The sequence below is a fragment of the Gallinula chloropus genome, assembly GCF_964237585.1.
Source record: "Gallinula chloropus genome assembly, chromosome: 1".
Taxonomy (NCBI): domain Eukaryota; kingdom Metazoa; phylum Chordata; class Aves; order Gruiformes; family Rallidae; genus Gallinula; species Gallinula chloropus.
Window position 1 is genome coordinate 206,077,640 of NC_140085.1, and position 21,286 is coordinate 206,098,925.

Consider the following 21,286-nt stretch of genomic DNA (forward strand, 5'->3'; position numbering starts at 1 on the left):
GCTGCTGCTTCAGAAGTAACAGAGAAAATCCTGGTGTACTTCAGCAGATCAGCCTACTACACTTGACTCTCTGTATTCTGGCAGCTGAAAGTATTTTAAATGAGTAGCTTGGGTTTTTTTTTTCCCTCATCAGTTCATAATTTTCATTGTAAACCGGAAAACTTCCAGGAAATCACTGCAGAATTCTAGAGGAGTGAGAAGGACTGAGAAACAACATTACTTTCATGAGCGCTTTCTTCTAGCAGCATCCCTTTACATGTAAGACATTCAAGGCTGAGTTGTACAAAACCTGTTGAAGGCATAAGCTCTGAGGAGGGGTGTTTGGGACCAGCTGACTGTGGCCATACAATGTGTCCTTTGCTTGTAGATTTGCTCTCAGCCCTCCTGTTTGTTCTTAACAGATTCTTAGCTCTCTCATAATTAAGCAGTAGGGGTTAGGCAGAGTTTAGACTATCTGAATATATATTACTGAAACAATTGAAAGCTTTTAATTGCTGCTTCTGGAGACTGAGAAGTGTATGCTTTTTAAATAATCTTTTACAAAACATGTTGAAAATGTTAATTATGTAAACTTCTAGATAAACTTGACCTCTTGTTAAACATTGACTCCTGCAGAGAAGGGACGTGTGGAGACTTTCAGTTCAAAGGCAGAATGTTTCTGCAGATACCGGAAGGTGGATTTAAACTGCAGACAATTTCGGAGCCTTAAGACAAATAGTTGCATGTGTTCTGAGATTTAGTACTTGTTTCTGCAGATGGCTGTACTTATGGTTAGCAAACTCTTTCATATGACTTTAGCTTGTCAGCCTTTTTGGCATGGATTTTGCCCAGAGCATTTCTGTAGTTGGACAAGAGCAAACCCCTAGCAGACTGCTTCAGTCCTTATGGCTGTGCTGGATCAGATGGATGTTGGGCCCTCCAGTATGTTTTCCTCATTGTGATTTACTGGATTTGGAGAGCAGTGTTGCTCTATGTGCTTTGTGTTCTTGCGATGACACTTGCACCAGGCACGTGCATGCACATGCTTTTTTCCTACACAGGAATCTGGAGAGTAGATGCACATTTCCTCAAATTTATCAGTGCTTGAGGTTCTCATTGTGTACCTTAATATTGCAAAGTAAGTTTTGCTCCTTTTCTTACCTGGATACTCAAATCTTTTTAAGGTTCGTTTCCATCTTGCAGGATGGCTAACATGCTGGTTGGCTGTTAATGACTTAGTGACAGGGCTGCGTGTCCCTGCTTCACCTGCTCTGCTCCCTTCCACCAGCCTGCAGGACTGCTGCTCTGACCTGGGAGTGAAAATAGCAGAATAATCATTTGCAGCCAGCTTAGTGCTAGCTTTCTGCCAGTTTGAAATCCTGGAAGCAGCTTTTTTCAGGATTGAGAAAGGACCTGTGCTAACAAAGGGCAGCAATGAGTACTTGGAGAACTGGTGCACAGGAACTACACCACCACCTCTGGCAGCATTTTTATTTAGTTGGAATTGAATACATGGAGGAAGGAGTGAAAATACGAAACCTTTTCTAAAGAAGAAAAATAACAGGCATGAAATAGATATATTTTATGGTTGTTATTATTGTGGCTTCTCCCACCAACAGCCTTTAGTTGTGAAGAAGTCTGTCTTTCCAGATTATCTTTGATTGATATTTGGTTGGAAGAAACCAGCTATGTCCTTCTTGGGTCTCTTGCCAGCAATGAGCAATTCTCTCATTTGACCCCTCTTTTTTTCTTCCACGCCCCCCACGCAGTGTGTTTTCCTCATGTTGGCTGTGCTACCACCTTTCCCAAAGCTGGATCTCCCATGCCATGCTCTTTGTTTGGTGTATGGGAGAAGGCCCCAATGCGGTTCTGAGATGGGCTGTGCACTCCCTGTTTCAGAGCTAAATTCAAATAAGCCTCATCTTGAAGGTGAACCCCTGCAGATTGCCAGCTAGTAACACTTCTTTCTCTGTGAAGTGGCCTCATAGTGCTGTGCCCAGGTGGAGGCCGGATGAATGCTTGTACTTGGGCCAGGCCTCTGGAGGGGAAGGAGCATGGGCCACCGGTGTCAATCAACAGCTATTTTTTAAAACAGTTTAATCTCACTAATCTACTGCTGAAAACCTTAACACTGTTCAAATGAACAAAAGTCAATTTGGAGGTTTTTTTCAAAAATACACAGTATTTGCTATTTACGACTGTAGCCTGTGAAGGATGTCATTGTAGTGTGGTACTTCAATGGGCAGAATTTTTGGTTGCAGCACCCGCAAAAGGAGGAAGAGAGGGAGATGAGATAAATACATTTATCTTGGCAAACTAACTTTGTTGTTACTTTCTGATGGCAGACCAGGAGAAGGAAATGTTTTAAGAAGCTTCAGCCTCCACAGCCTCTGTGTTCCTGGGGCCACGTGTAGTAGCTTTTGAAGTAGAAAGGGAATGCCATGCTGCTCACACATGGTAGAAGATAGGCAGCCTTAAAGAAAAACAACATGGAATGGTGGTCTTCTCATCTCACCTTTTGACCTAAGATTCCTCTGTAGAGTATCTTAAAGTCATAATTTTAATGATGTTACGACATTTATTTAAGCCTTGGCTGCCTTGATGATTATGGAGAAAAGTCTTTGGTTTAAAGAATTTTAAAAAGAATCTTTTTTCTTTAACAAAAAATGCCACAGATTTTCAGTTCATTAAAGTCAGCTCAGTGTTGCCTTCTTCCTGTATCACACAGGGATTACATTAAGCTGAATATTTCAATTTAACTGTCTTGCACTAGGATATTAAGGGTAGTTTGGGAGAGAAGGAACAATTCTGGTTCTTCTGGAGACTGAAAAATTGCGAATTCCAAAATGTTGCATATTCTCAGCACACTGTAACGGTTTAAGTCTTCTTTTAATCCAAAATAAGATAGGCCTCCCCTCTTCTTCCTTCTTGTCTTCCCTCACTCCCATTTTGAGTGTGGGCCTTATTTAGTCTTGAGTATTAGTAGAGGATGAATAGGAGCATCTTCCACCTGCTGTAAAGTGAGAAAAGATCTCGTTGCCATTGTTGAACATCTGCAGTAGCACAAAAGGTGCAAAGCAGGTGCAGTTTTTTCCAGCTCCTCAATTCCACATTAACATGTTACAGGGTTTGGGTTGGGGGTTATTTCATTGGTTACATTTTTGGCTTTATTTGGATACGGTTTAGGTGATGTTTCGTTGGTGGGGTTTTTGGTGGTATTTTGTGGGGTTGTTTTTTTTTTTCTTTTTCATTTTTTAAATGACAGACAAAAGATGGCCACTTTTTAAGTAGTTTGTGATTTGGTTCAGTATCAAAGACTTGTTCCTGCACTTATTTCTAATTTGTTTTGCTGGAAATAGCATCCTCACGGCCTTTTCCTGCTCGCTAAAATGGAAGCTCTGGAATGGAGAGAATGAATGGCAGTCAACAAAATCATGGTTTTTGCTAGTTAATTGATATTGCATGAGGAATGCTCGTTTATTTACTATATTCTTCAGCTTAGGATAACTGCAAGCAGTTCATCTACTCTTGGCTGTAGAAGTGCTGGAGAATTTGATGGTTCCTGTGCATTTCTGTTGTATTTTACCAGAGGAAGGTTGTGTTGTAGTGATGCATTATTTTGTAATGACAGGGAAGGGTGGAATAAAACCATTTCATGTCTTGATCTGCCACCACAGTTACTAGTGGTATTAATCATTGTTGTATAGATCTTGTATATTTTCGGTCTGAGACACTCTTTGAGTTCTTAGGATGTCTGATCTTCTCTCTGTTTTTTGAAATATATTTTCTACCGTTAAGCCCCAGAATAAATGAAAGCTGAGTTAATGTGTTTGGTTTTGAATTACAGTCTTCTGGAATATCTTCATTTAGTCAGACGTATTTAATTATAAGTTAATTTACTTTAAGGATGTGGAACTGTTGGAGAGGGTTCAGAGGAGGGCCACAAGGATGATTGGAGGGCTGGAACACCTGCCCTACAAAGAGAGGCTGAGGGAACTGGGCTTGTTCAGCCTGGAGAAGAAAAGGCTGTGGGGGGACCTCATTGCAGCCTTCCAGTACCTGAAGGGAGCTTATAAGCAGGAGGGGATTCGACTTTTAAAAAGAGCAGATAATGGCAGGACAAGGGGGAATGGACTAAAGCTAAAGGAGGGAAGGTTTAGATTAGATATTAGGGGGCAGTTTTTTACAGAAAGAGTGGTGAGGTGCTGGAACAGGCTGCCCAGAGAGGTAGTGGATTCCCCGTCCCTGGAGGTGTTCAAGGCCAGGTTGGATGGGGCCCTGGGCAGCCTTGTGTAGATCCAGGCCTGGAGGTTGGTGTCCCTGCCTGTGGCAGGGGGGTTGGAGCTCTATGATCCTTGGGGTCCCTTCCAACCCAGACCATTCTATGATTCTATGATTCTACTTTTTTGCCTAGAAAAAATTAACGTACTCCAGTATTTTAGTTCACTTTTCCCTGGTACATCTTCCTTTTGAATAAAATGTGGGAGAAGTCATGGTCTTGGGTTGCTGAAGGCCTAATGCTTTAGAAAGGGATGTCACCACTGTTTATGATCATAGGTAATAGAGATTTTTAGGCTAATGCAATAGCTGTATTGGAAATTTCTGTAGTCCAGTGCATTAAATGGAGATATATTTCAGAGTTACAGGCTACTGATGGAACCCCCAGTTAAAAATGCTGAAGTCTTCACCATTGTTTAGATGTTACAGTTCTTAAGTTGTAAATCACAGAATAAGTTCAACAATAAATTGTTAATTTTGCTATGTCAACATTTAAAAAAAATCTTTTTTTTTACTGACTTGCTAGAAATAGAAACTTCAGCCTTTATCTCTGTTCAGCCTCTGCCAAAACTCCCGATTTTAAGTCTTGATAGCAGCTGCTGAAATAAACAGTGGGTTATCACATGGATTATGAATTCATTTATAGAAAAAGTTTATTAATTTATTAGAAAATCATTTTAGTTGTTCCACTGTTTTAGAAGTATTCTAAAGAAATATTGCTATGTGTTGTCAGCTAGAAATGGGAGTAAGGTTTATTGCTGAAGAACCATTTGACAAAGATTTTTGTTCTTAAACTTGGTTCTTGTCTGTGGCTTGAGAGAATTACTGGGAATGGAGCTATTTGTTGGCAACTTTCTCTCCCTTTTTTTTTGCTATCATGGACTATATAGAAGGAAAAATCATCTCCTTAATAACAGGTTATTGGTAAAAACCAAACATGGCTTCTCTAAGGGCAAATCATATGTATCAGAGGGTTGTTGGATAAGAGAAGTGACAGACATCACCTGCCTGGACTTGTGCAAAGCACTTGACACTCTCCCACACAACATCCTTGTCTATAAATTGGAGAGACATGAATTTGAGGAATGAACCATTTGGTGGATTAGAAATGCTGGATGGTCTTGTTATCGATGGCTCAGTGTCCAGGTGATGAGTGACATTCCTCAGGGGTCAGTATTGGGACCAAGACTGTTTAACATGCACCATCAGCACATTTGCCAACAGCACCAAGCTGTGTGGTGAGATCAACACGCTGGAGGGAAGGGATGCCATCCAGAGGGACCTTGATGGGCTTGAGAAATGGGCCCATGTGAACCTCGTGAAGTTCAGCAAGGCCAAGTGCAAGGTCCTGCACATGGGTTTGGGCAATCCCAAGCATAACTACAGGCTGGGTAGGGAATGGATTGAGAGCAGCTCTGAGGAGAATGACTTGGAGGTGTGGTGATGGATGAGAAGTTCAGCATGACCTGGCAATCTGCACTTGCAGCTGAGAAGGCCAACCTTAACCTGGGCTGCATCAAGAGAAGCACAATCAGCGGGTCAAGGGAGGTGGTTCTGCCCCTCTACTCTGCTCTGGTGAGACCCCACCTGGAGTACTGTCTCCAGCTCTGGGGTCCCCAGTACAAGGACAGGCAGCTGTTGGAGTGAGTTCAGAGGAGGACCACAAAGATGATCAGAGGACTGGAGCACCCCTCCTGTGAAAACAATCTGAGACAGTTGGACTTGTTCAGCCAGGAGAACAGAAGGCTCCAAGGAGACCTTAGAGCAGTCTTCCAGTACCTGAAGGGGCCTAGAGGAAAGCTGGGGAGGAGGGGCTGTTTATCAGGTAGTATAGTGACAGGACAAGGAGTGATGGTTTTAAACGTAAAGAGGGGAGATTTAGAAATGATAAAAGGAAGAAATTTATGATGTGGGTGGGTGGTGAGGCACTGGCACAGGTTGCCCAGAGAAGCTGTGGTTGCTCCTCCCTGGTAGTGTTCAAGGCCAGGTTTGATGGGGTTTTGTGCAACCCAGTCTAGCAGAGGGTGTCCCTGTCTATGGCATGGGGTTGGAACTAGATGGGCTTTGAGGTCCCTTCTAACCCAAGCCAGTCTGGGATTCTGTGATTCATTCTATGATAAATGTCTACATTTTTAAATACAAGCAATGGTAGCAAATACTTGTCTAAATATAGAATGAAGATCATCATATAAATATACTAGGAAAAAAGTCTAATTGTTTCAGTAAGCTGTAAGTTGGCAACATCTTCACTTTTGCATTTTGTGTTAAATACTGAAGTTTTAACCTTAAGTTTAGTTGTTTTTTCAACCGTCATGGCTTAATTTAATTTCTTTTGTAGAAAATACCATGTTGTTTACGAAGACATCTTCTCTAACCAAACTCATGCACCCAAACACAAAACTCTAATGAAATTCAGATTCAGATGTAATATTCTCTCCTAACAGTAATCAAGACCAAAGACAAGCATCATCTATGCGTGTGGTTGCCATAGTACACTGTCTTTGCTATGGTTTCTTGAATCTGTTGCTCTTTATTTGATCTGAATGGTAATTTAAATGGGAATGATAGTGTGGTGAACTGCTGGTCTTGCTGTCCATAATGTGGTTAGCAACATTGAATAGTTGTTAGAAGCTTTTCTTATTTCCTCTATTTTTCTTCCTCCTCTCGCTGTGATTCTGAAAGGATTCGTATCTGTGCTATTCTGTAGGCTAAGAGTGCTGCTTTTTCTCTTGAATACCAACCTGGATTTATCCTTATCTTCACAACTGTTACTGTAAAAGCAGCACTCTGTGTAGGTTGTTCTACCCTAGAAAATGCTCTCTTTAAAAATCAACAGAAATAATGCATGGATGTAACAAGTAATTTGCTGTCCAGAATTTCCCTTTTCAAACTGTAATATTGTGTAAGGAGTTACCAACCGATAATTTTGACTTTGTGCTATTTCAGTATCTTGGTAGAAATCTTGCATGATTCTAGTTAAACCCAAAATAACACAAACACCCACACCCTCAAGAAAAAAATACCCCTAACCAACAAGAACCCCATCATTCCACCCTTTTAAGCTAAGCCACTGGAGAAATTCAAGATCACATTGATCTTGATACTTGACTGATGTGCTCTACAAGTTCATAGAGAAGCAAATAGAACAGCATGTCAGAAGTGCTGGTTTAGTCTTTGAGTCCCAACCTGCCTATTTCCAGATCTTCACGGCTGTCAAAGGTGAAACCTGTGAGCAGCGACAGTTACAGATCCTCTGTAAATTCATTGGCTAGTGTCTGTGAATTTAAGCTTAAAACTTACATACTCCACCAAAACCAAAGCAGCCTCACTTGTATTACACTTAAAAATCCAACATATGTTAACAAAAGAAGCTTGTTTTCCTGGGAAGGGTTGGTGGAGTTGGATTGTGTGGAGTGGAGGGATGGTTTGAAGAAATTTGCACTGCTGTTGCTTAGTGGCTTTGACTTGTTCTGGTGTTCACAGAGTGGCCTGTGGCTTCTGAACAGTCAAGCAGGAACCAGGAAGGACTGGAATAGTGGTCACTGCAGAGCAGTGGGCTGGAAATTAAAACAGAGACCACCAAGCTACCACAGATCATGAAGGAAAGCTGAACCCATACATCTTCTTGTGGTCATGATGCATCCTAGGATTCCTGCTTCTCTGCCATTTAAACTCAGTGGGAAGAGAGGTGGTGGAAGAGAGGTGGCTGATGGTGTTGTTGTGTTTAGAGTTTTGTAGGTGCTTGAAGTACTACAGACCAGTCTTCAAAGTCTGGCTGTTTTGCTTCTCTTGATGCTTTCCTTCTTACATTTTATAATTATGTGTAAGGTGTGAAGTTTGTATCTCACTGCTGCTTTAAGGTTAGGTATCTGCCAGGAGGAGTGAAATTTCTCTCTACCCTTATCTCTGTTGTAGGCAATCAAACTCATAGTCTGAGTTTAGGATGTTTATATAGTGGAGAGGTAACACTTTATGGTTAGGCTGCTTTAGAGTAGTGGCTGGAGGATACTCAATTCATGATGCCTGCCAAATGAAAACCATGTTGGCATGCTCCCCATGGTATGTGGAGGACGACAGCCCTCCCCTTTATCCAGGCTTTGGTAGGTTCAGTCTGGCAAGCCTGGAATGATTTTTGAGTTTGACCTCAGTAGCTCAACATGGGGATTGATGGACTTGATGGTAATATAATTTGATAATACTTGCTCCCGTTGTGAGAAGTTTCTTGATGAAATACAAAACAAGTGTGTGAAATTGAGCAGGACATTGATTTTTGTTTCTCAGAGGCAGTTTCTGTTGAATTCTGGGTAAAGTAATATAATAATGTTGGAAGAAACTCAAATGTTTCCAGGTACAGCACAATGTTTCCCAGGAATTGTAAAGTATAAGTAGGGGGAAGGAAAAAAGCCCACGGAACCCTTAGAAAAGAAGTAATGCTTGTTATAGCTAAGGTGACTGGAAAATGGGTTCTAACTTTTTTCTACTGATGTTTTACCCTGCTGCAGTAGTGTACTCCTGTCTTTAGACAGCTTCTGCAGTGAATATACTGGGCTTGCTTTCACCAGCTTGTGGAGTTGAAATTAAAAAGGAAATTACAGTTAGAAACAAAGAAACTTTACATTTGATGATTTGTAACGCTCCAAAGGTCAAAGCAAATGTGTTTGTTGGTTACCGTAAAAGACTGAGTTACTGGGGATTACATACTCAGTCTAAACTATTGACTTTAAAACGTGTACTAATAAGAAAAATTATTCCATATTAGAACAGCAAAATTTACTGTTTCTGCTGCCCAGTCTTTTCATTAAAAAAAAAAAAGAAAAATAGTAAGTCATCTTAAGCTTGTCAGTATCTTAATTTAGAAAACCTTTGTCATAGATTCAGCTAAGAATATGAGATCTTTTAAACCAGAAAACAAAAGCCTGCTCCTTCTTGAGAAAAATGGAAAAGAACTTGCTTATTAGTTGTATTGTTTCTGATTATATATCAAGACGTTTCTGTGCTTCTAAGAGCTCATTTTTATTCTAACACATTAAATAATCCAGCAAGCCATCTGGCATGTGCAAAAGAAAAAAGAAATTTAGGCTTTTGGTTAGTAACAATAGAAACCCCCCAACCCTGCAGCTGAGCCTGAGTTTTATGAATTTTTTATAAACTCATGTGACTCAAGTTCTAATGGTTAACTGTTATATACCATTTATAGAGGTTGATTATCCCTCTGGTCTTGTTTGATCAGTTTAACTACTGCCACATCCTCATAGAAGAAAAGATGAGGCTTATTTTATTGGGCATCAGGCAAAATATTAGTGGTGGTGAGCAGCAGGTAGTCTCTTCTCATTGTGTGCATGGGCTGGTGCTTCCACTTGTGTTAAAGCAGAACCCCTTTGGTATCTAACAGCGACAGGAAAACCTGTGCCTGGATCATCTGTGCCAATTTCATCGGGCTTGACGCTTATTTGATGGTGTAATTCAGCTTTAGAAATGGATTTACTGGGATAGGTATTGGTTGAGCAGGTTTTGATGCTCAGTGTTTTCTGAGGGAGGCCCCGCAGTGTGGGGAGCTGCTGTGCACTCTCAGGTCACTTGGAAATCTCCAGGCCTATGGCTTGCTCTGGTGTTAGGGGCAAGGTCTGGGTGTTCGCAGAAACCCTCCATACACTCGTGTCTGCTGATGTGGTGGTGCTTCTGCCCCAAAGCCTGAGACCCCAGATTGCAGCAGGTTACTGAGCAGTTAGAGTCATTCCTACCACCACAGCTGTAGTCTTTGCAGCACTGGATGTTAACGGGTGGAGGAGATCTTTTAGTACCCCCCAGCAACTGGTGGTGTCTGCTGCTGTCGTGAACTCTCTGTGAAGGAAGATGAAGCTGTGGAGAATGTGGGTTAAATGTCAACGTGCTGCTGTAAATTTGTGTGTGTCTTCTAGTACAAAGGATGAAAATGGGAAATGAGTAAGCAGAATGGCTCGGAAATGCAGGGGACTGGGGCTGTGCACTGAAGATTAGGAAAGCCCTGAGGTCGGCTCTCAATTGGTGGTAGGCTTGGATGAATTGGAGTCCTGCTTGATGGGAGATGGATATTTCTGTGTAGTTGTTCAAATGTGAGTTCAAAGGAAAGGCAGGTGGTGGCATTAGGTATTTAGGTGAGGGCAGTAGGTGTGTGAGTGAGGGGGTCCCGGGCTGGTGTGGCTGGGGGAGGAGGCTGTGAGCTGGGATAGACGTAACCAGTTCATATCCTGTGTCGAGACTGCTGCCAGTTGGAGGAACTCCTAGCTCAGATATGTTCCACACGGAACAGCAGCCACTGGAGCAGGAGATATGGGGAGAGGCTCTTGAGATGTGGGGAGTAGCTGCTCTGAAAGATGCTACTGAAGATGTATGAAGGGACAGACTTAGGTGACAGAAAAAAGAGAGTTTAGGACTATATAGGAACTCCAGAACAGTGTGAGACACGTCCCCAGGAGAGGACGTAAGCAGTATTTGTGGGACCCCACGGTAGCCCAGGACCTGTCTGACTCTTTCTGTGCAGTGTAGCCTCCCTGGGACAGGGAGCCATGTCAGGAACCACTGCACTAACTTCCCTTCTGGCCTGGACCACGTCTGCTGACAGTGAAGTCAGGTAGTTTGTATCTGAGATGAAAATGTTTTGGTATCTGAGCCCATTTGGTCTTAAACTGTGAGTGTCATTCAGGAGATGGTGTCTGAAGCCGAGGAAGCTTTGATAGGCATTGTCTTTGAAGTGTGTTCAGTTTCATAAAGCAATGAAAGCATCCTAGTAAAACCCAGTTTAATTATCTGTGGGGTGTGAGGAGTTTTGCACTAATGCTTTCCTCTGTGGTTGTTGAAGTTCTGATCTCTTACCTTTCCTACTGCAGCATATTGCAAATATGCTGGATTCACACATGGATCTTGCATGGTGATTTTTAGGTGCACAGTGAGAGAATTTAGCTCCTGGTTCATTTCCTTCTCCTCTCATTCCTCCTTTTTGTTTGGAAATTTATTTCTCAAAAAAGGGAGGGGCAGCAAGGTACAACTGGAAACACAGCCTAGGTATGCATGCAAAGAGCCCACTATGCTCTTTAGCCACCCAAACACCTGAGATTTGCTTTTAAATACAATTTTACAAAAGAATAATATACCAATTTGAAACATTTAGTGATTTTGGTTTTTTTACATTAGCATATTATGCTGGTACCAATAATGCTGGCAGTTCTGAGGTGAAAGATGATTAAAAAAGCCCAATGCAACTGGTAAAAAAAAAAAGTGGTAGTGAGAAATACCGTTCTATTGCCTTAAAATACATCTCTCATTAAATTCTTCTGCAGAGCTCCTGCGCTGAGTAGGCTGTATTGCGAGTTGAGGGGTTTGTGCGTATGCAGACTCTCAAACAATGTGTGATTGTAGGGTAAGCAACAGGAGTGAGGGGATGCTGCAGCTTTCAGAGCTGTACAAGGTGTGCTTGAGTAGTAGCAGCTCCACAGCGCAACAGGAATCGTAGGACAATACTGGGGACGTAAGTGCTGCTGCAGTTACTATTTTCTATAATAGATATGGTCATTACTTGATAACACAGCGCAGTAGCTGTCACAAACCATTTTTCCTGTTAGGAAGACTGTAATTTTTCTCTTTTATAGTTCGTATTTCACTGCATTAGTGTGCTGACTGTAATGACAGAGACTTTCTGAGTTATTTTTTTTTTTTGCTTCCATTTATAGTGGATTTGGTGTAGAAGATGAAACTGATTAAAATGACCAAAATAAAAAAAGTGAGAAAAATAAGCCCAGTTATTCCTTTTTCTCTCTGGTTGCTTTGACCACTTTCTATTATTTGTCAGAAGTTTCGACAGTTTAGTGACTGTTTTTCAGGCACTTTTTCCTGAGTAACGTAGCTCAGAAGTCTTACAGGATGATGAACGAGTTGTGGGTCTTCTCCTGTGGAGTCTCCACGTATTCCTAGACAATATCTTTTGCTGTAAAATACATCCTGCACTGTATCCTTTGTTCTTGAAAGGAAAGGTCTTGTAGAAGAGCTGGAGTTGGGGAATCTCCATGTTCTTTGATTCTTCTGATGTTACCACCAACTGGGTGGCTGTAAAACCTGTGTGGGCCATCTGTGGATGTGGCAATTTATTTTCCACTGTATTTTACAGAAGTAATTAAAATGGACCTCCCAGAGTTGCAAGTTACCTCCAAGATGCGAAAATACTCTGAATAAATCTTCAATATCTGTCAAAAGTAGAGGTGACCTCTTCACCTCTTCTAACAGCAAGATTACGCACACGTAAAAGTAGATGTAGCTTCAGTATCAGTGTGTTCTATACAGAGATGTTGTTTTGCTGGTAATACTCGCTTTTCTGGTCAGTGTTGCTTTCTCAGTGTTAGTCAGGAAAGAACAGCCTCAGCCTCTTGGAAGCAGTCATAATGTCTGGATTTTGCAATCTCTGCTGGCTCATTTATTAGTTTACCTGGTGTCTTCACCACTTTGTTTTGCTACAACCTTTTTCCCAGGATGTTAATAACTTTCCTGATTCTGAATGTTATTTAATGCCAAGTTTGGTAAACATCTCCTAGCAATGATGTTCTGCATCCTGATGGGACTGGTAGGGACAAGAGTTACAAAAATAAGAAGGTTCTTGCGTGGCCATTTCTGCCCTTCATTGACACAGAAATAACTCAAACTGGTGTGCTGAGGTGCCTGGGGACAACGTGATGACAAGTGAGATGAAAGTGGGATCTGATCAGTTGTAGCTAATGGCTTCAGTCAGTTATACTGGATTCCTTGTCTGATGAGGCTTGCTAACAGCATCAACTGCCGAATCTGGTGTCCTTGTCCCAGAAAGGTCAGTGAGATTTGAATGGGTGAGATGTTCTGCCGCTGTCAGGATTTAAGTTACACTGAATTGTTATCAGAGTAAATGAGTTCCTTATGATATGACCTGCTTAAAACACTTTTACAAAAAGGTCTGTTAGCTGAATTTTACTGGAAATGACTCGTACTCATATGCTTTAGGACTTACATTTTAATACATCTAATTGCTTTTAAGAAAGTTTGAAGCATATGCTCCGTGACTGGAAAAAAAAGAGCCCACAAGAAATCTCATTTTCTTTTCTACAGAGTGCATCAAAATCAAAGATGAAGAAAAAAGCAACTAAAACCCAAGAAGCCAAAAAAATCTTGAAGAAGAAATTTAAAGTCAACACAAAAATAGTCTTTACTGAAGATGGAGAGGTAAGATCAATTCAGAATAACTGTTTTTTGGTGGGAATGGAATTTGTAGCTTCTGTAAAAGACAAAAATGCTTATATTTTATATCTGTGTAGAAAGGTAGACCTTTCAAAAGTATGCAGTTTTTGTAATTGGTTTAAGTTTTACAAAACTGTTCAGCTTCCATTTAGAATTCAATTCCCCAGGGGAAGGTGAGGAATGCTGAATGCTGACCTCTTTTCACCTTTGTATGTGTAAGATACTTGTATGAGAGCTGTTAGTGGATTTACAGACCTGTACCTCTTTTCTGCCTATTATCTTCGATTTCAGGTGGAGTCAAGAGCCTATTTTTTTCCTTACAGAAATGTAAACCGATTTTCCTGTAGGTATTTGTCAGAGCTCCCCCACGTCTTGAGCTGTACTGGAATTAAAAGAAGTCCCTGGTTTTCTTTCCAGTATTCACTATCTCTAGATTAAAAGTTTTCTTAGGAAAGCTACGGAAGTACCAGAGTTTTACCTACTGGTGCTGATGTAGCAATGCATTGAAATTTGCCAGTAATTTAATTGGATCTTTTAATAGCCCCTGGAAAAAATGTATTGATTTTATACTGAAAGGAACTATTGTGGATGCTAGTCACTCTAGGGTTTCATTGTGGCAATAACCTCACTAGCAAGCCTCCACGCTCCATAAACTTTCCTAAGGTTTGATTTCACAGCTTCAGATGCTGTGTACGTTGTTTTTCCATTTCCAGCATTAAGAAAAAAGTAGCAGGGTTGTTTTTGTTTTTTTTTTTTACTCAAGATTAATTTCAGTAAGGCATAAACTGAAAGAGAGGTGACCTTTACAAGTATATAATTTGCTTTTGTGACCAAATAAAACAAAGCATTTTATATTGCAGGTGAAGGGAATATAGCCATATAATTACTCACATCAGGAAAAATTTAAGAGGTTCTAGAGGTTGCCCCATTGACTGGAAATTATATCTGCAGATATTTTTAGATATACAAAAGCTATTGTCTCATCTTAAAATATATATGCAAATGTTTTATATACTTATGCAGTGAAGGGAATGAAGATGAAGAAAAAAATTACTGCAAAGATTATAGTTAGAAAAAAACCCCACAACAGAGAAGGGCTGGCTTATTGAAACATAAAGTTTGCATCTATGGATGATGTTCCAGCTTTTTTTCATCACTGTGTAGAACTGTGCTTTAGTTTTACTGTTCTACTCCACATACTTCTCTTATATTCTTTAAAGGAGTTTTATTTTATGAATCTTTCTAGAAAATACAAGTAGACAAACTCAATTTTATGAAAGTAAGTGGAAAGAGGAGGTTGGGTTTATCAGTGTCTAGGTGACTAACACCCTGTGTGCAGTAGGGAGTCCTAAACATGTTTGGTTTTGCATTTGTATCTCTAAGGCAGTCTATATTTTCTGCCATATGGTTTCTTTTTAAGAGTTAGGACTCTAACAATCCATAATCTAGATGATTTTGCAAAGACTGCCCCAGATGCTGCCTGCTTTACCACAAGGTATAAGCTATTTGCTCATAAGTTGTTACAGTCTTTGGGTTCACTTCAGAATTTGTTATTTAAGGGAAGCTGGATGTGTTCAGCCTGTTGTCCACAAGTCAAGCTTGACTCATGAAACATTACTGGACCAGATTTTGTACAATAACCAATAAAACCCTTACATTGTTCTTGCAGCCCCCAAAACACGAACCTGCAGTCATGGTTTCCATGTACTGTCTGATGAAGGCTGATCTCATTTTTCTATCAATTAATATGTTGGAATATTGATTTTTTTTACATCAAAACACCCTGTTTAATTTTACTAATGTTTTGTTCTGTTGCATGTGTTTTGGAGAGACATTTTTTGAAAGAAAATAGCGTTTTTCTCCCCAAAATGATTAGCAGGACTATACGTCACTTTTTTACTGCACTCTTCCCCTATTTTCTCTCTAGGCAAAGAGAGAAAATAGGGGAAGAAGTTCAAGTGAATCCATTAAACACTTAATATGGCTTAATGGAAACATTATTGTCAAATGGCCATTTTTGACTGTGATGTTACCTAAGGTATCTGGATTCGTATTATGCTAAAGTTGTGTTTGGTTGGTTCCTTTGCAAATGACCTTTTGATTTAGTCAAGAAAAAGAATGTCTTGAAATATTTCAGGCATCAAAACTTTGGTGTGGAAAAAATTATTCAAACTGTTATTTTTCTTGTTGACATGTATAATGCAGTTAGTGCAGCAGTGGCCACCTGTGCAGAAATCCAGCTTGGCAAAAGCAGACGAGGAAGATGACGCCAGTGGTATCAACTTGGATAAAGCGAAAGAGATACTGCGGGAAGAAGACAAATTTGACAAAGAAGAATACAGGAAGAAAGTAAAGGAAAAACATCGGGTAAGTTGATTTCTACTTCAGTTACTGAAGAGCAGAAATAGATACTGTGACGTGGGTTGCTCAGTGAGGACAAATACTTAAATATATTGTGAAATAAGTGTAGTACAAGTTCATTTATATTCATTGTTTTCTTCAGGACTGCGTTACGCACAGGAAGATCATTCTGACATAAGCAGTTGTATAACACAAAGCCTGTTGGTAGCAATAGAGCTTTATTTACAACTTCAGTATCTTTTAAGGGTTTAGGTGGGAGCATTTTTATTTAAAAAAAAGAGGCAGCATTCAAAGGAAGGGTTTGTTCTAACAAATGCTGAAAGTGTTTTGGGGGGAGGGGAAGTTAAACAGTGTCTCTGAAATGTCTTCCAAGTACCACTTCTTTTACAGTCACTATTGCATTTCAGGTAGGCAAAAGTGCTAAGGTTTTCCATCCGGGTTATTAGGGCTATCAGAACTTACTTAATGAATTATTCAAATAGTGTAATATAATTTTGGCTGTAGTTTGAAAAGTTCAGTGTCTGCAGCCTGGCTTCTCTCTGGCATTTCAAAACCTTCTGATTGCAGACCATAAGTTTGCTTTTGTATTACCTGTCACGGACCAAATCAGAGTTTTCTGACCATGTCACATTCCTGTCATATGGAACACAGCCAAATGCCTTTGCGCATTCAGAGAAAAAGGATCTGGGGGTATTGGTTGGCACTCACCTGACCACGACCAAGCAGTGTGCCCAGGTGGACAAGAAGATCAACAGTATCCTGGCTGTATCAGGAATAGTGTGGCCAGCCGGACCAGGGAGGTGGTAATCCCCCTGTACTCAGCTTTGGTGAGGCCACACCTTGAATACTGTGTTCAGTTTTGGGCCCCTCACTACAAGAAAGACATCGAGGCCCTGGAGAGTGTCCAGAGAAGGGCAGTGAAGCTGATGAAGGGTCTGGAACACAAGTCTTATGAGGAACAGCTGAGGGAACTGGGACTCTTTAGCCTGGAGAATAGGAGGCTGAGGGGACACCTTACTGTTCTCTACAACTACCTGAAAGGAGGTTGTGGGGAGCTGGGGGTCAGTCTCTTCTAACAGATAAGTAGCGATAGGACAATAGTCTGCAGGTTGTGCCAGGGGAGGTTCAGGTTAGAAATGAGGAGAAATTTCTTCTCAGAAAGAGTGGTTGGGCATTGGAAAGGGTTGCTCAGGGAGGTGGTGTAGTCACTGTCCCTCGAGGTATTCAAGGAAAGGGTGGATGATGTACTTAGGGACATGGTTTAGTTAGTAATATAGGTGGTAGGCGGACGGTTGGACTAGGTGATCTGGGAGGTCTTTTCCAACCTTAATGATTCTGTGATCCCATGAGTTCAGGGATCGTTCATTTAGTCATTGTGAAAAGGGTTCTGATTTCTTCAGATAATGGATAAATGTGAGATCCCAGGACTAGGTGTTATTAAAGGCCTGCTTTATACTCAAAGCTTCTAATTTCCAAAGCATTAAAAAGTGTTGTTTTTAGTGCCCTGCTCTGCAGATGCTGACTTTATCCAGTTTGACTTTATCCACTGATTGCTAGTGATTAGTGCAAGATGTTCCAATGTCTGTTAAGGTTTTCTTTGAACAAATTAATTTGGAGGGGATTTGTGAAAGCTGCATTTGGGCACTGAAGTATTCTGGCTACAGACAAAGCATGCTTCACACATTGTATTTGAAAGTCTACTCCTATAGTCCCGTTACAGTCATTTGACATCTATGAATTGCTCACCTCTTCTTTAGCAAAGTGTTGCCTTTGAAAGTAGCTGCAAAGAAATTAGGTTTTCTGTGCTCTAGGTGAAATCACAGTCAATTGTACAGAGAGCAGTGATGTCAGATTTCAAGGATGCTGCTTAATAAACATGGAAGGAGAGACTGATTTCTAACTTTGCAATCAATCTGCTATTCACTAGCAAATTTGTATACTTAAAATTATGCGGCTGTGTGTTTAACATCAGACTTCAATGATTAAATACTTCATCAGTTGGTCTGGTAAGACAGCTTTGTCACTCTAATGCCAAAGAGAACAAATTACATTGATCAGATATTTACCTGCATTAAAAAAAATAACTGTGGAGATACTATGGAAAGAGACTGCCTCAGTGCAGAAGTGGGGCAGGCAAGGCAGACAGCACTGACCACATCACTGGTATCATGGGGTTTTCTGTAATTATGGGAATGTCAAGTTTCTCATAACCTACTGGATGCATGTTTTTCACCAAATTGTTATTCTTTATGAAATGAAATAGAAATGACTGGCAGTATGTCAAAAAGAAGGAAATATTTTTTAAAACAAAGAATTCTGATTGAGGTACAGGGAAATGTGTATCTAGTTTTTGGGGCTGCATGTTCAGGTTTGTAGGGTATTTTTTTGTAGCTGAACAATTCGAGGTGAAAGACCTTCATATGGTAAATTACAGAATCACAGAATGTTAGGGCTTGGAGTGGGCCTCAAAAGATCATCTAGTCCAAAAGATCATCTAGTCCTGCCAGAGCAGGATCACCCAGACTGAATCACACAGGAACACATCCAGGTGGGTTTGAATGTCTCCAGAGAAGGAGACTCCACAACCTCTCTGGGCAGCCTGTCCCAGTGCTCCATAACCCTCACAGTGAAAAGGTTCCTCCTTATATTCACATGGAGCTTCCTGTGCTCCAGCTTGCACCCCTTGCCCCTTGTCCTATCACTGGCCATCACTGAGAAGAGCCTGGCTCCATCCTCCTGACACTCACCCTTTACACATTTATAAACATTAACAAGGTCACCCCTCATTTGCCCCCTTGTCATCTTGCTAACTTTGTGGTTAAAGATGATCCTTCACTCTCACCTCAGAAGGCATTCACATTGAATTGGTATTGTTTTATGAATTGGGTTGAGAACTGGCTGCTGGACCGAGCCCAGAGGGTGGTGATCAGTGCAGCAGAGTCTGACTGGGGACCTGCAACTAGCGGTGTTCCCCAGGGCTCGGTGTTGGGTCCAGTCCTGTTTAATATCTTCATTGACGACCTTGATGAGGGAACAGCATCCACCCTCAGCAAGTACCCAATGATACAAAGCTGGGAGGGGTGGCTGACACGCAGGACACTGCGCTGCCATCCAGAGAGACCTGGACAGGCTGGAGAGCTGGGCCAGATGAGGTTCAATAAAAGCAAGTGTAAAGTCTTGCACCTGGGAAGGAACAACCGTTGTTTCGGTACAGGCTGGGGGATGACCTGCTGGAGAAGAGCTCTGTGGAGGAGGACCTGGGGGTCCTAGTGGATGACAGGTTGGCTATGAGCCAGCAGTGTGCCCTGGTGGCTAAGAGAGCCAATGGGATCCTGGGGTGTAAAAGGAGGAGTGATCCTTCCCCTCTACTCTGCCCTGGTCAGGCCCAGCTGGAGTATTGTGTCCAGTTCTGGGCTCCCTGGTATAAAAAGGACAGGTATCTCCTTGAGAGAGTCCAAAGAAGGGCTATGAAGAAGATTAAGGGCCTGGAGCATCTCCCCTATGAGGAGAGGCTGAATAAGCTGGGGCTGTTCAGTCTTGAGAAGAGAAGACTAAGGGGGGATCTAGTTAATGTCTGTAAGTATGTTAAGTATTGAATGCAGGGGGAATTGTCCAGCCCCTTTTCAGTGGTCTGTGGAGACAGGACAAGGGGCAATGGCTGCAAGTTGGAGCACAGGAAGTTCCGCACCAACATGTGGAAGAACTTTTTCACAGTGAGGGTGCCAGAGCCCTGGGACAGGCTGCCCAGGGAGGTGGTGGAGTCTCCTTCTCTGGAGATATTCAAGACCTGTCTGGACGCCGACCTGTGCAATATGAGCTGGGGAGCTGCTTTGGCAGTGGGGTTGGAGCCGATGGTCTCTTGAGGTCACTTCCAGCCCCTACAATTCTGTGATTCTGTGATTAATTAATACAGGCTATGTAAATTCTCCCACCTCATAAGGTTTCCATTCTCAAAAGGTAACATAATCACTCAGCAGCAGATGCTTAGTTGAGTTTGAATCTTTGGCTGGCATCTCAGTGCTGTGAAGGGAGCAACTGTACAACTGTATCATGGCTGTACTGCAGAAGGCTCACTAGGTGTCTGATCATTGTTGGAATTTGCTATTAGAAGTTTGATTGTGGCTGTAAGCCTGACAGGCGAGTGGTCTAAGTTATTTCTTGGCCTCATTTATAGGGAGAGGATATGAGGATGTGAAAGCAACAAAAAGCTTAGGGGACTCTCATTTTCATGACTTCAGATTTTTCATAAGTACAGGTGTCTTAGTGCCCCTTCTTGTGTCATTGAAAGAGGGGCTTTTGAAAGTCACATACTTTCATCCCATCTTATACATCCCCTCACTGGTATTCAGCAGTCCCTTTTATACAATGTCTGAAATCCATTGCTTCTGATTGTCATTGCTTCTTTTTAAATCCTCCGTACTTCGCTATCCGCCAGAATACCTCGTGGCACAGCACGAACTCTGTCATCTGGCCTTTCCTTTCTGCAATTATTTTATTCCCATCTTTGTTCTAATTTCCTTCCCACAGGAGACAGCTGTAGATCTTTGTCCATTTGACATCTTATCTTACAGCAGATGTGACAGCTCTCTGTTTCTTGGTTTTCCACCTTGGTTACAACTCACTGCTTCCTCGCTTTGTGAAAATGCCATGGTTAATTTTTTCCTCTCTGCTCTTCCTTCAAATTTGTTCAAGATCTTTGCTTCACTTTTTCAGCAACTTAACTTTTGTTCCTTCGCTCTCAGCAAGTTTCAAATGTCTGCATCTTTGTATTTCCTCTTCTTCCTTCATCCTACTGCAGCTGATGCTTGGGGTAGTTCCCTAGTTTGTATGTTTAGCAGGGTTTTGTTGTGTGTTTGGGGTTTTTTCCCTTTAAATCAGTTTTTGAAAGATAAATGCATTAAAGTTTCTGTATAGGTAGATTAGGAGACCACTAGAGACAAAGGCTTTTTTGTTCTGCATAAACCACACGTAGCAGCCTGCTACATGGTTAGGTACATCAGTAATCAAAAAGTCCTCTGAGGCTGAATGTCTGCTTATACCTGAAGACTCTACATCAGCTTTAAAATGATGACTTAGAATAACAAAATAATTTATGAAGCCTATGAAAGCATATGTTCTTTCATCCATTTCATAATATCTTTCACATGGGCTCAGATTTGGTTTAGATTGTGGGTGGATATGGAAAAAGCAGTGTTTTTATAAAGCTTGTTTTATAGGCTGTCTTCCACCTAGAATCCCTCTTTTATGATTTCTTCAGTATAATTTTGAAGATTAATGATATTTAAAGAAAACCCAGCCCAAAACATCTCAAAATCAAAACTTACACAGAATAGCTTTTTTTAGTTGAATATGGCCTGTAAGCTTAACATGAACTTTCCTTATGAAACCGTTTCTGATGAAGAGCAGAGCTATTCAGAAAGCATCCACAGCCTTT

General features: G+C 41.3%; 1 protein-coding gene across 1 annotated transcript in view; it reads left to right on the forward strand.

Moving 5' to 3' along the window:
• The window catches only part of DDX10 (DEAD-box helicase 10), a gene marked incomplete at its 5' end in the record, with an annotated part of 192,939 nt that overhangs the window by 102,087 nt on the left and 69,566 nt on the right, over positions 1 to 21,286 (forward strand). The window contains 2 exons of the mRNA XM_084278626.1: positions 13,363 to 13,476; positions 15,697 to 15,858. Coding sequence (XP_084134752.1) covers positions 13,363 to 13,476; positions 15,697 to 15,858 — 276 coding nt within the window. The remainder of the gene's footprint in view (positions 1 to 13,362; positions 13,477 to 15,696; positions 15,859 to 21,286) is intronic.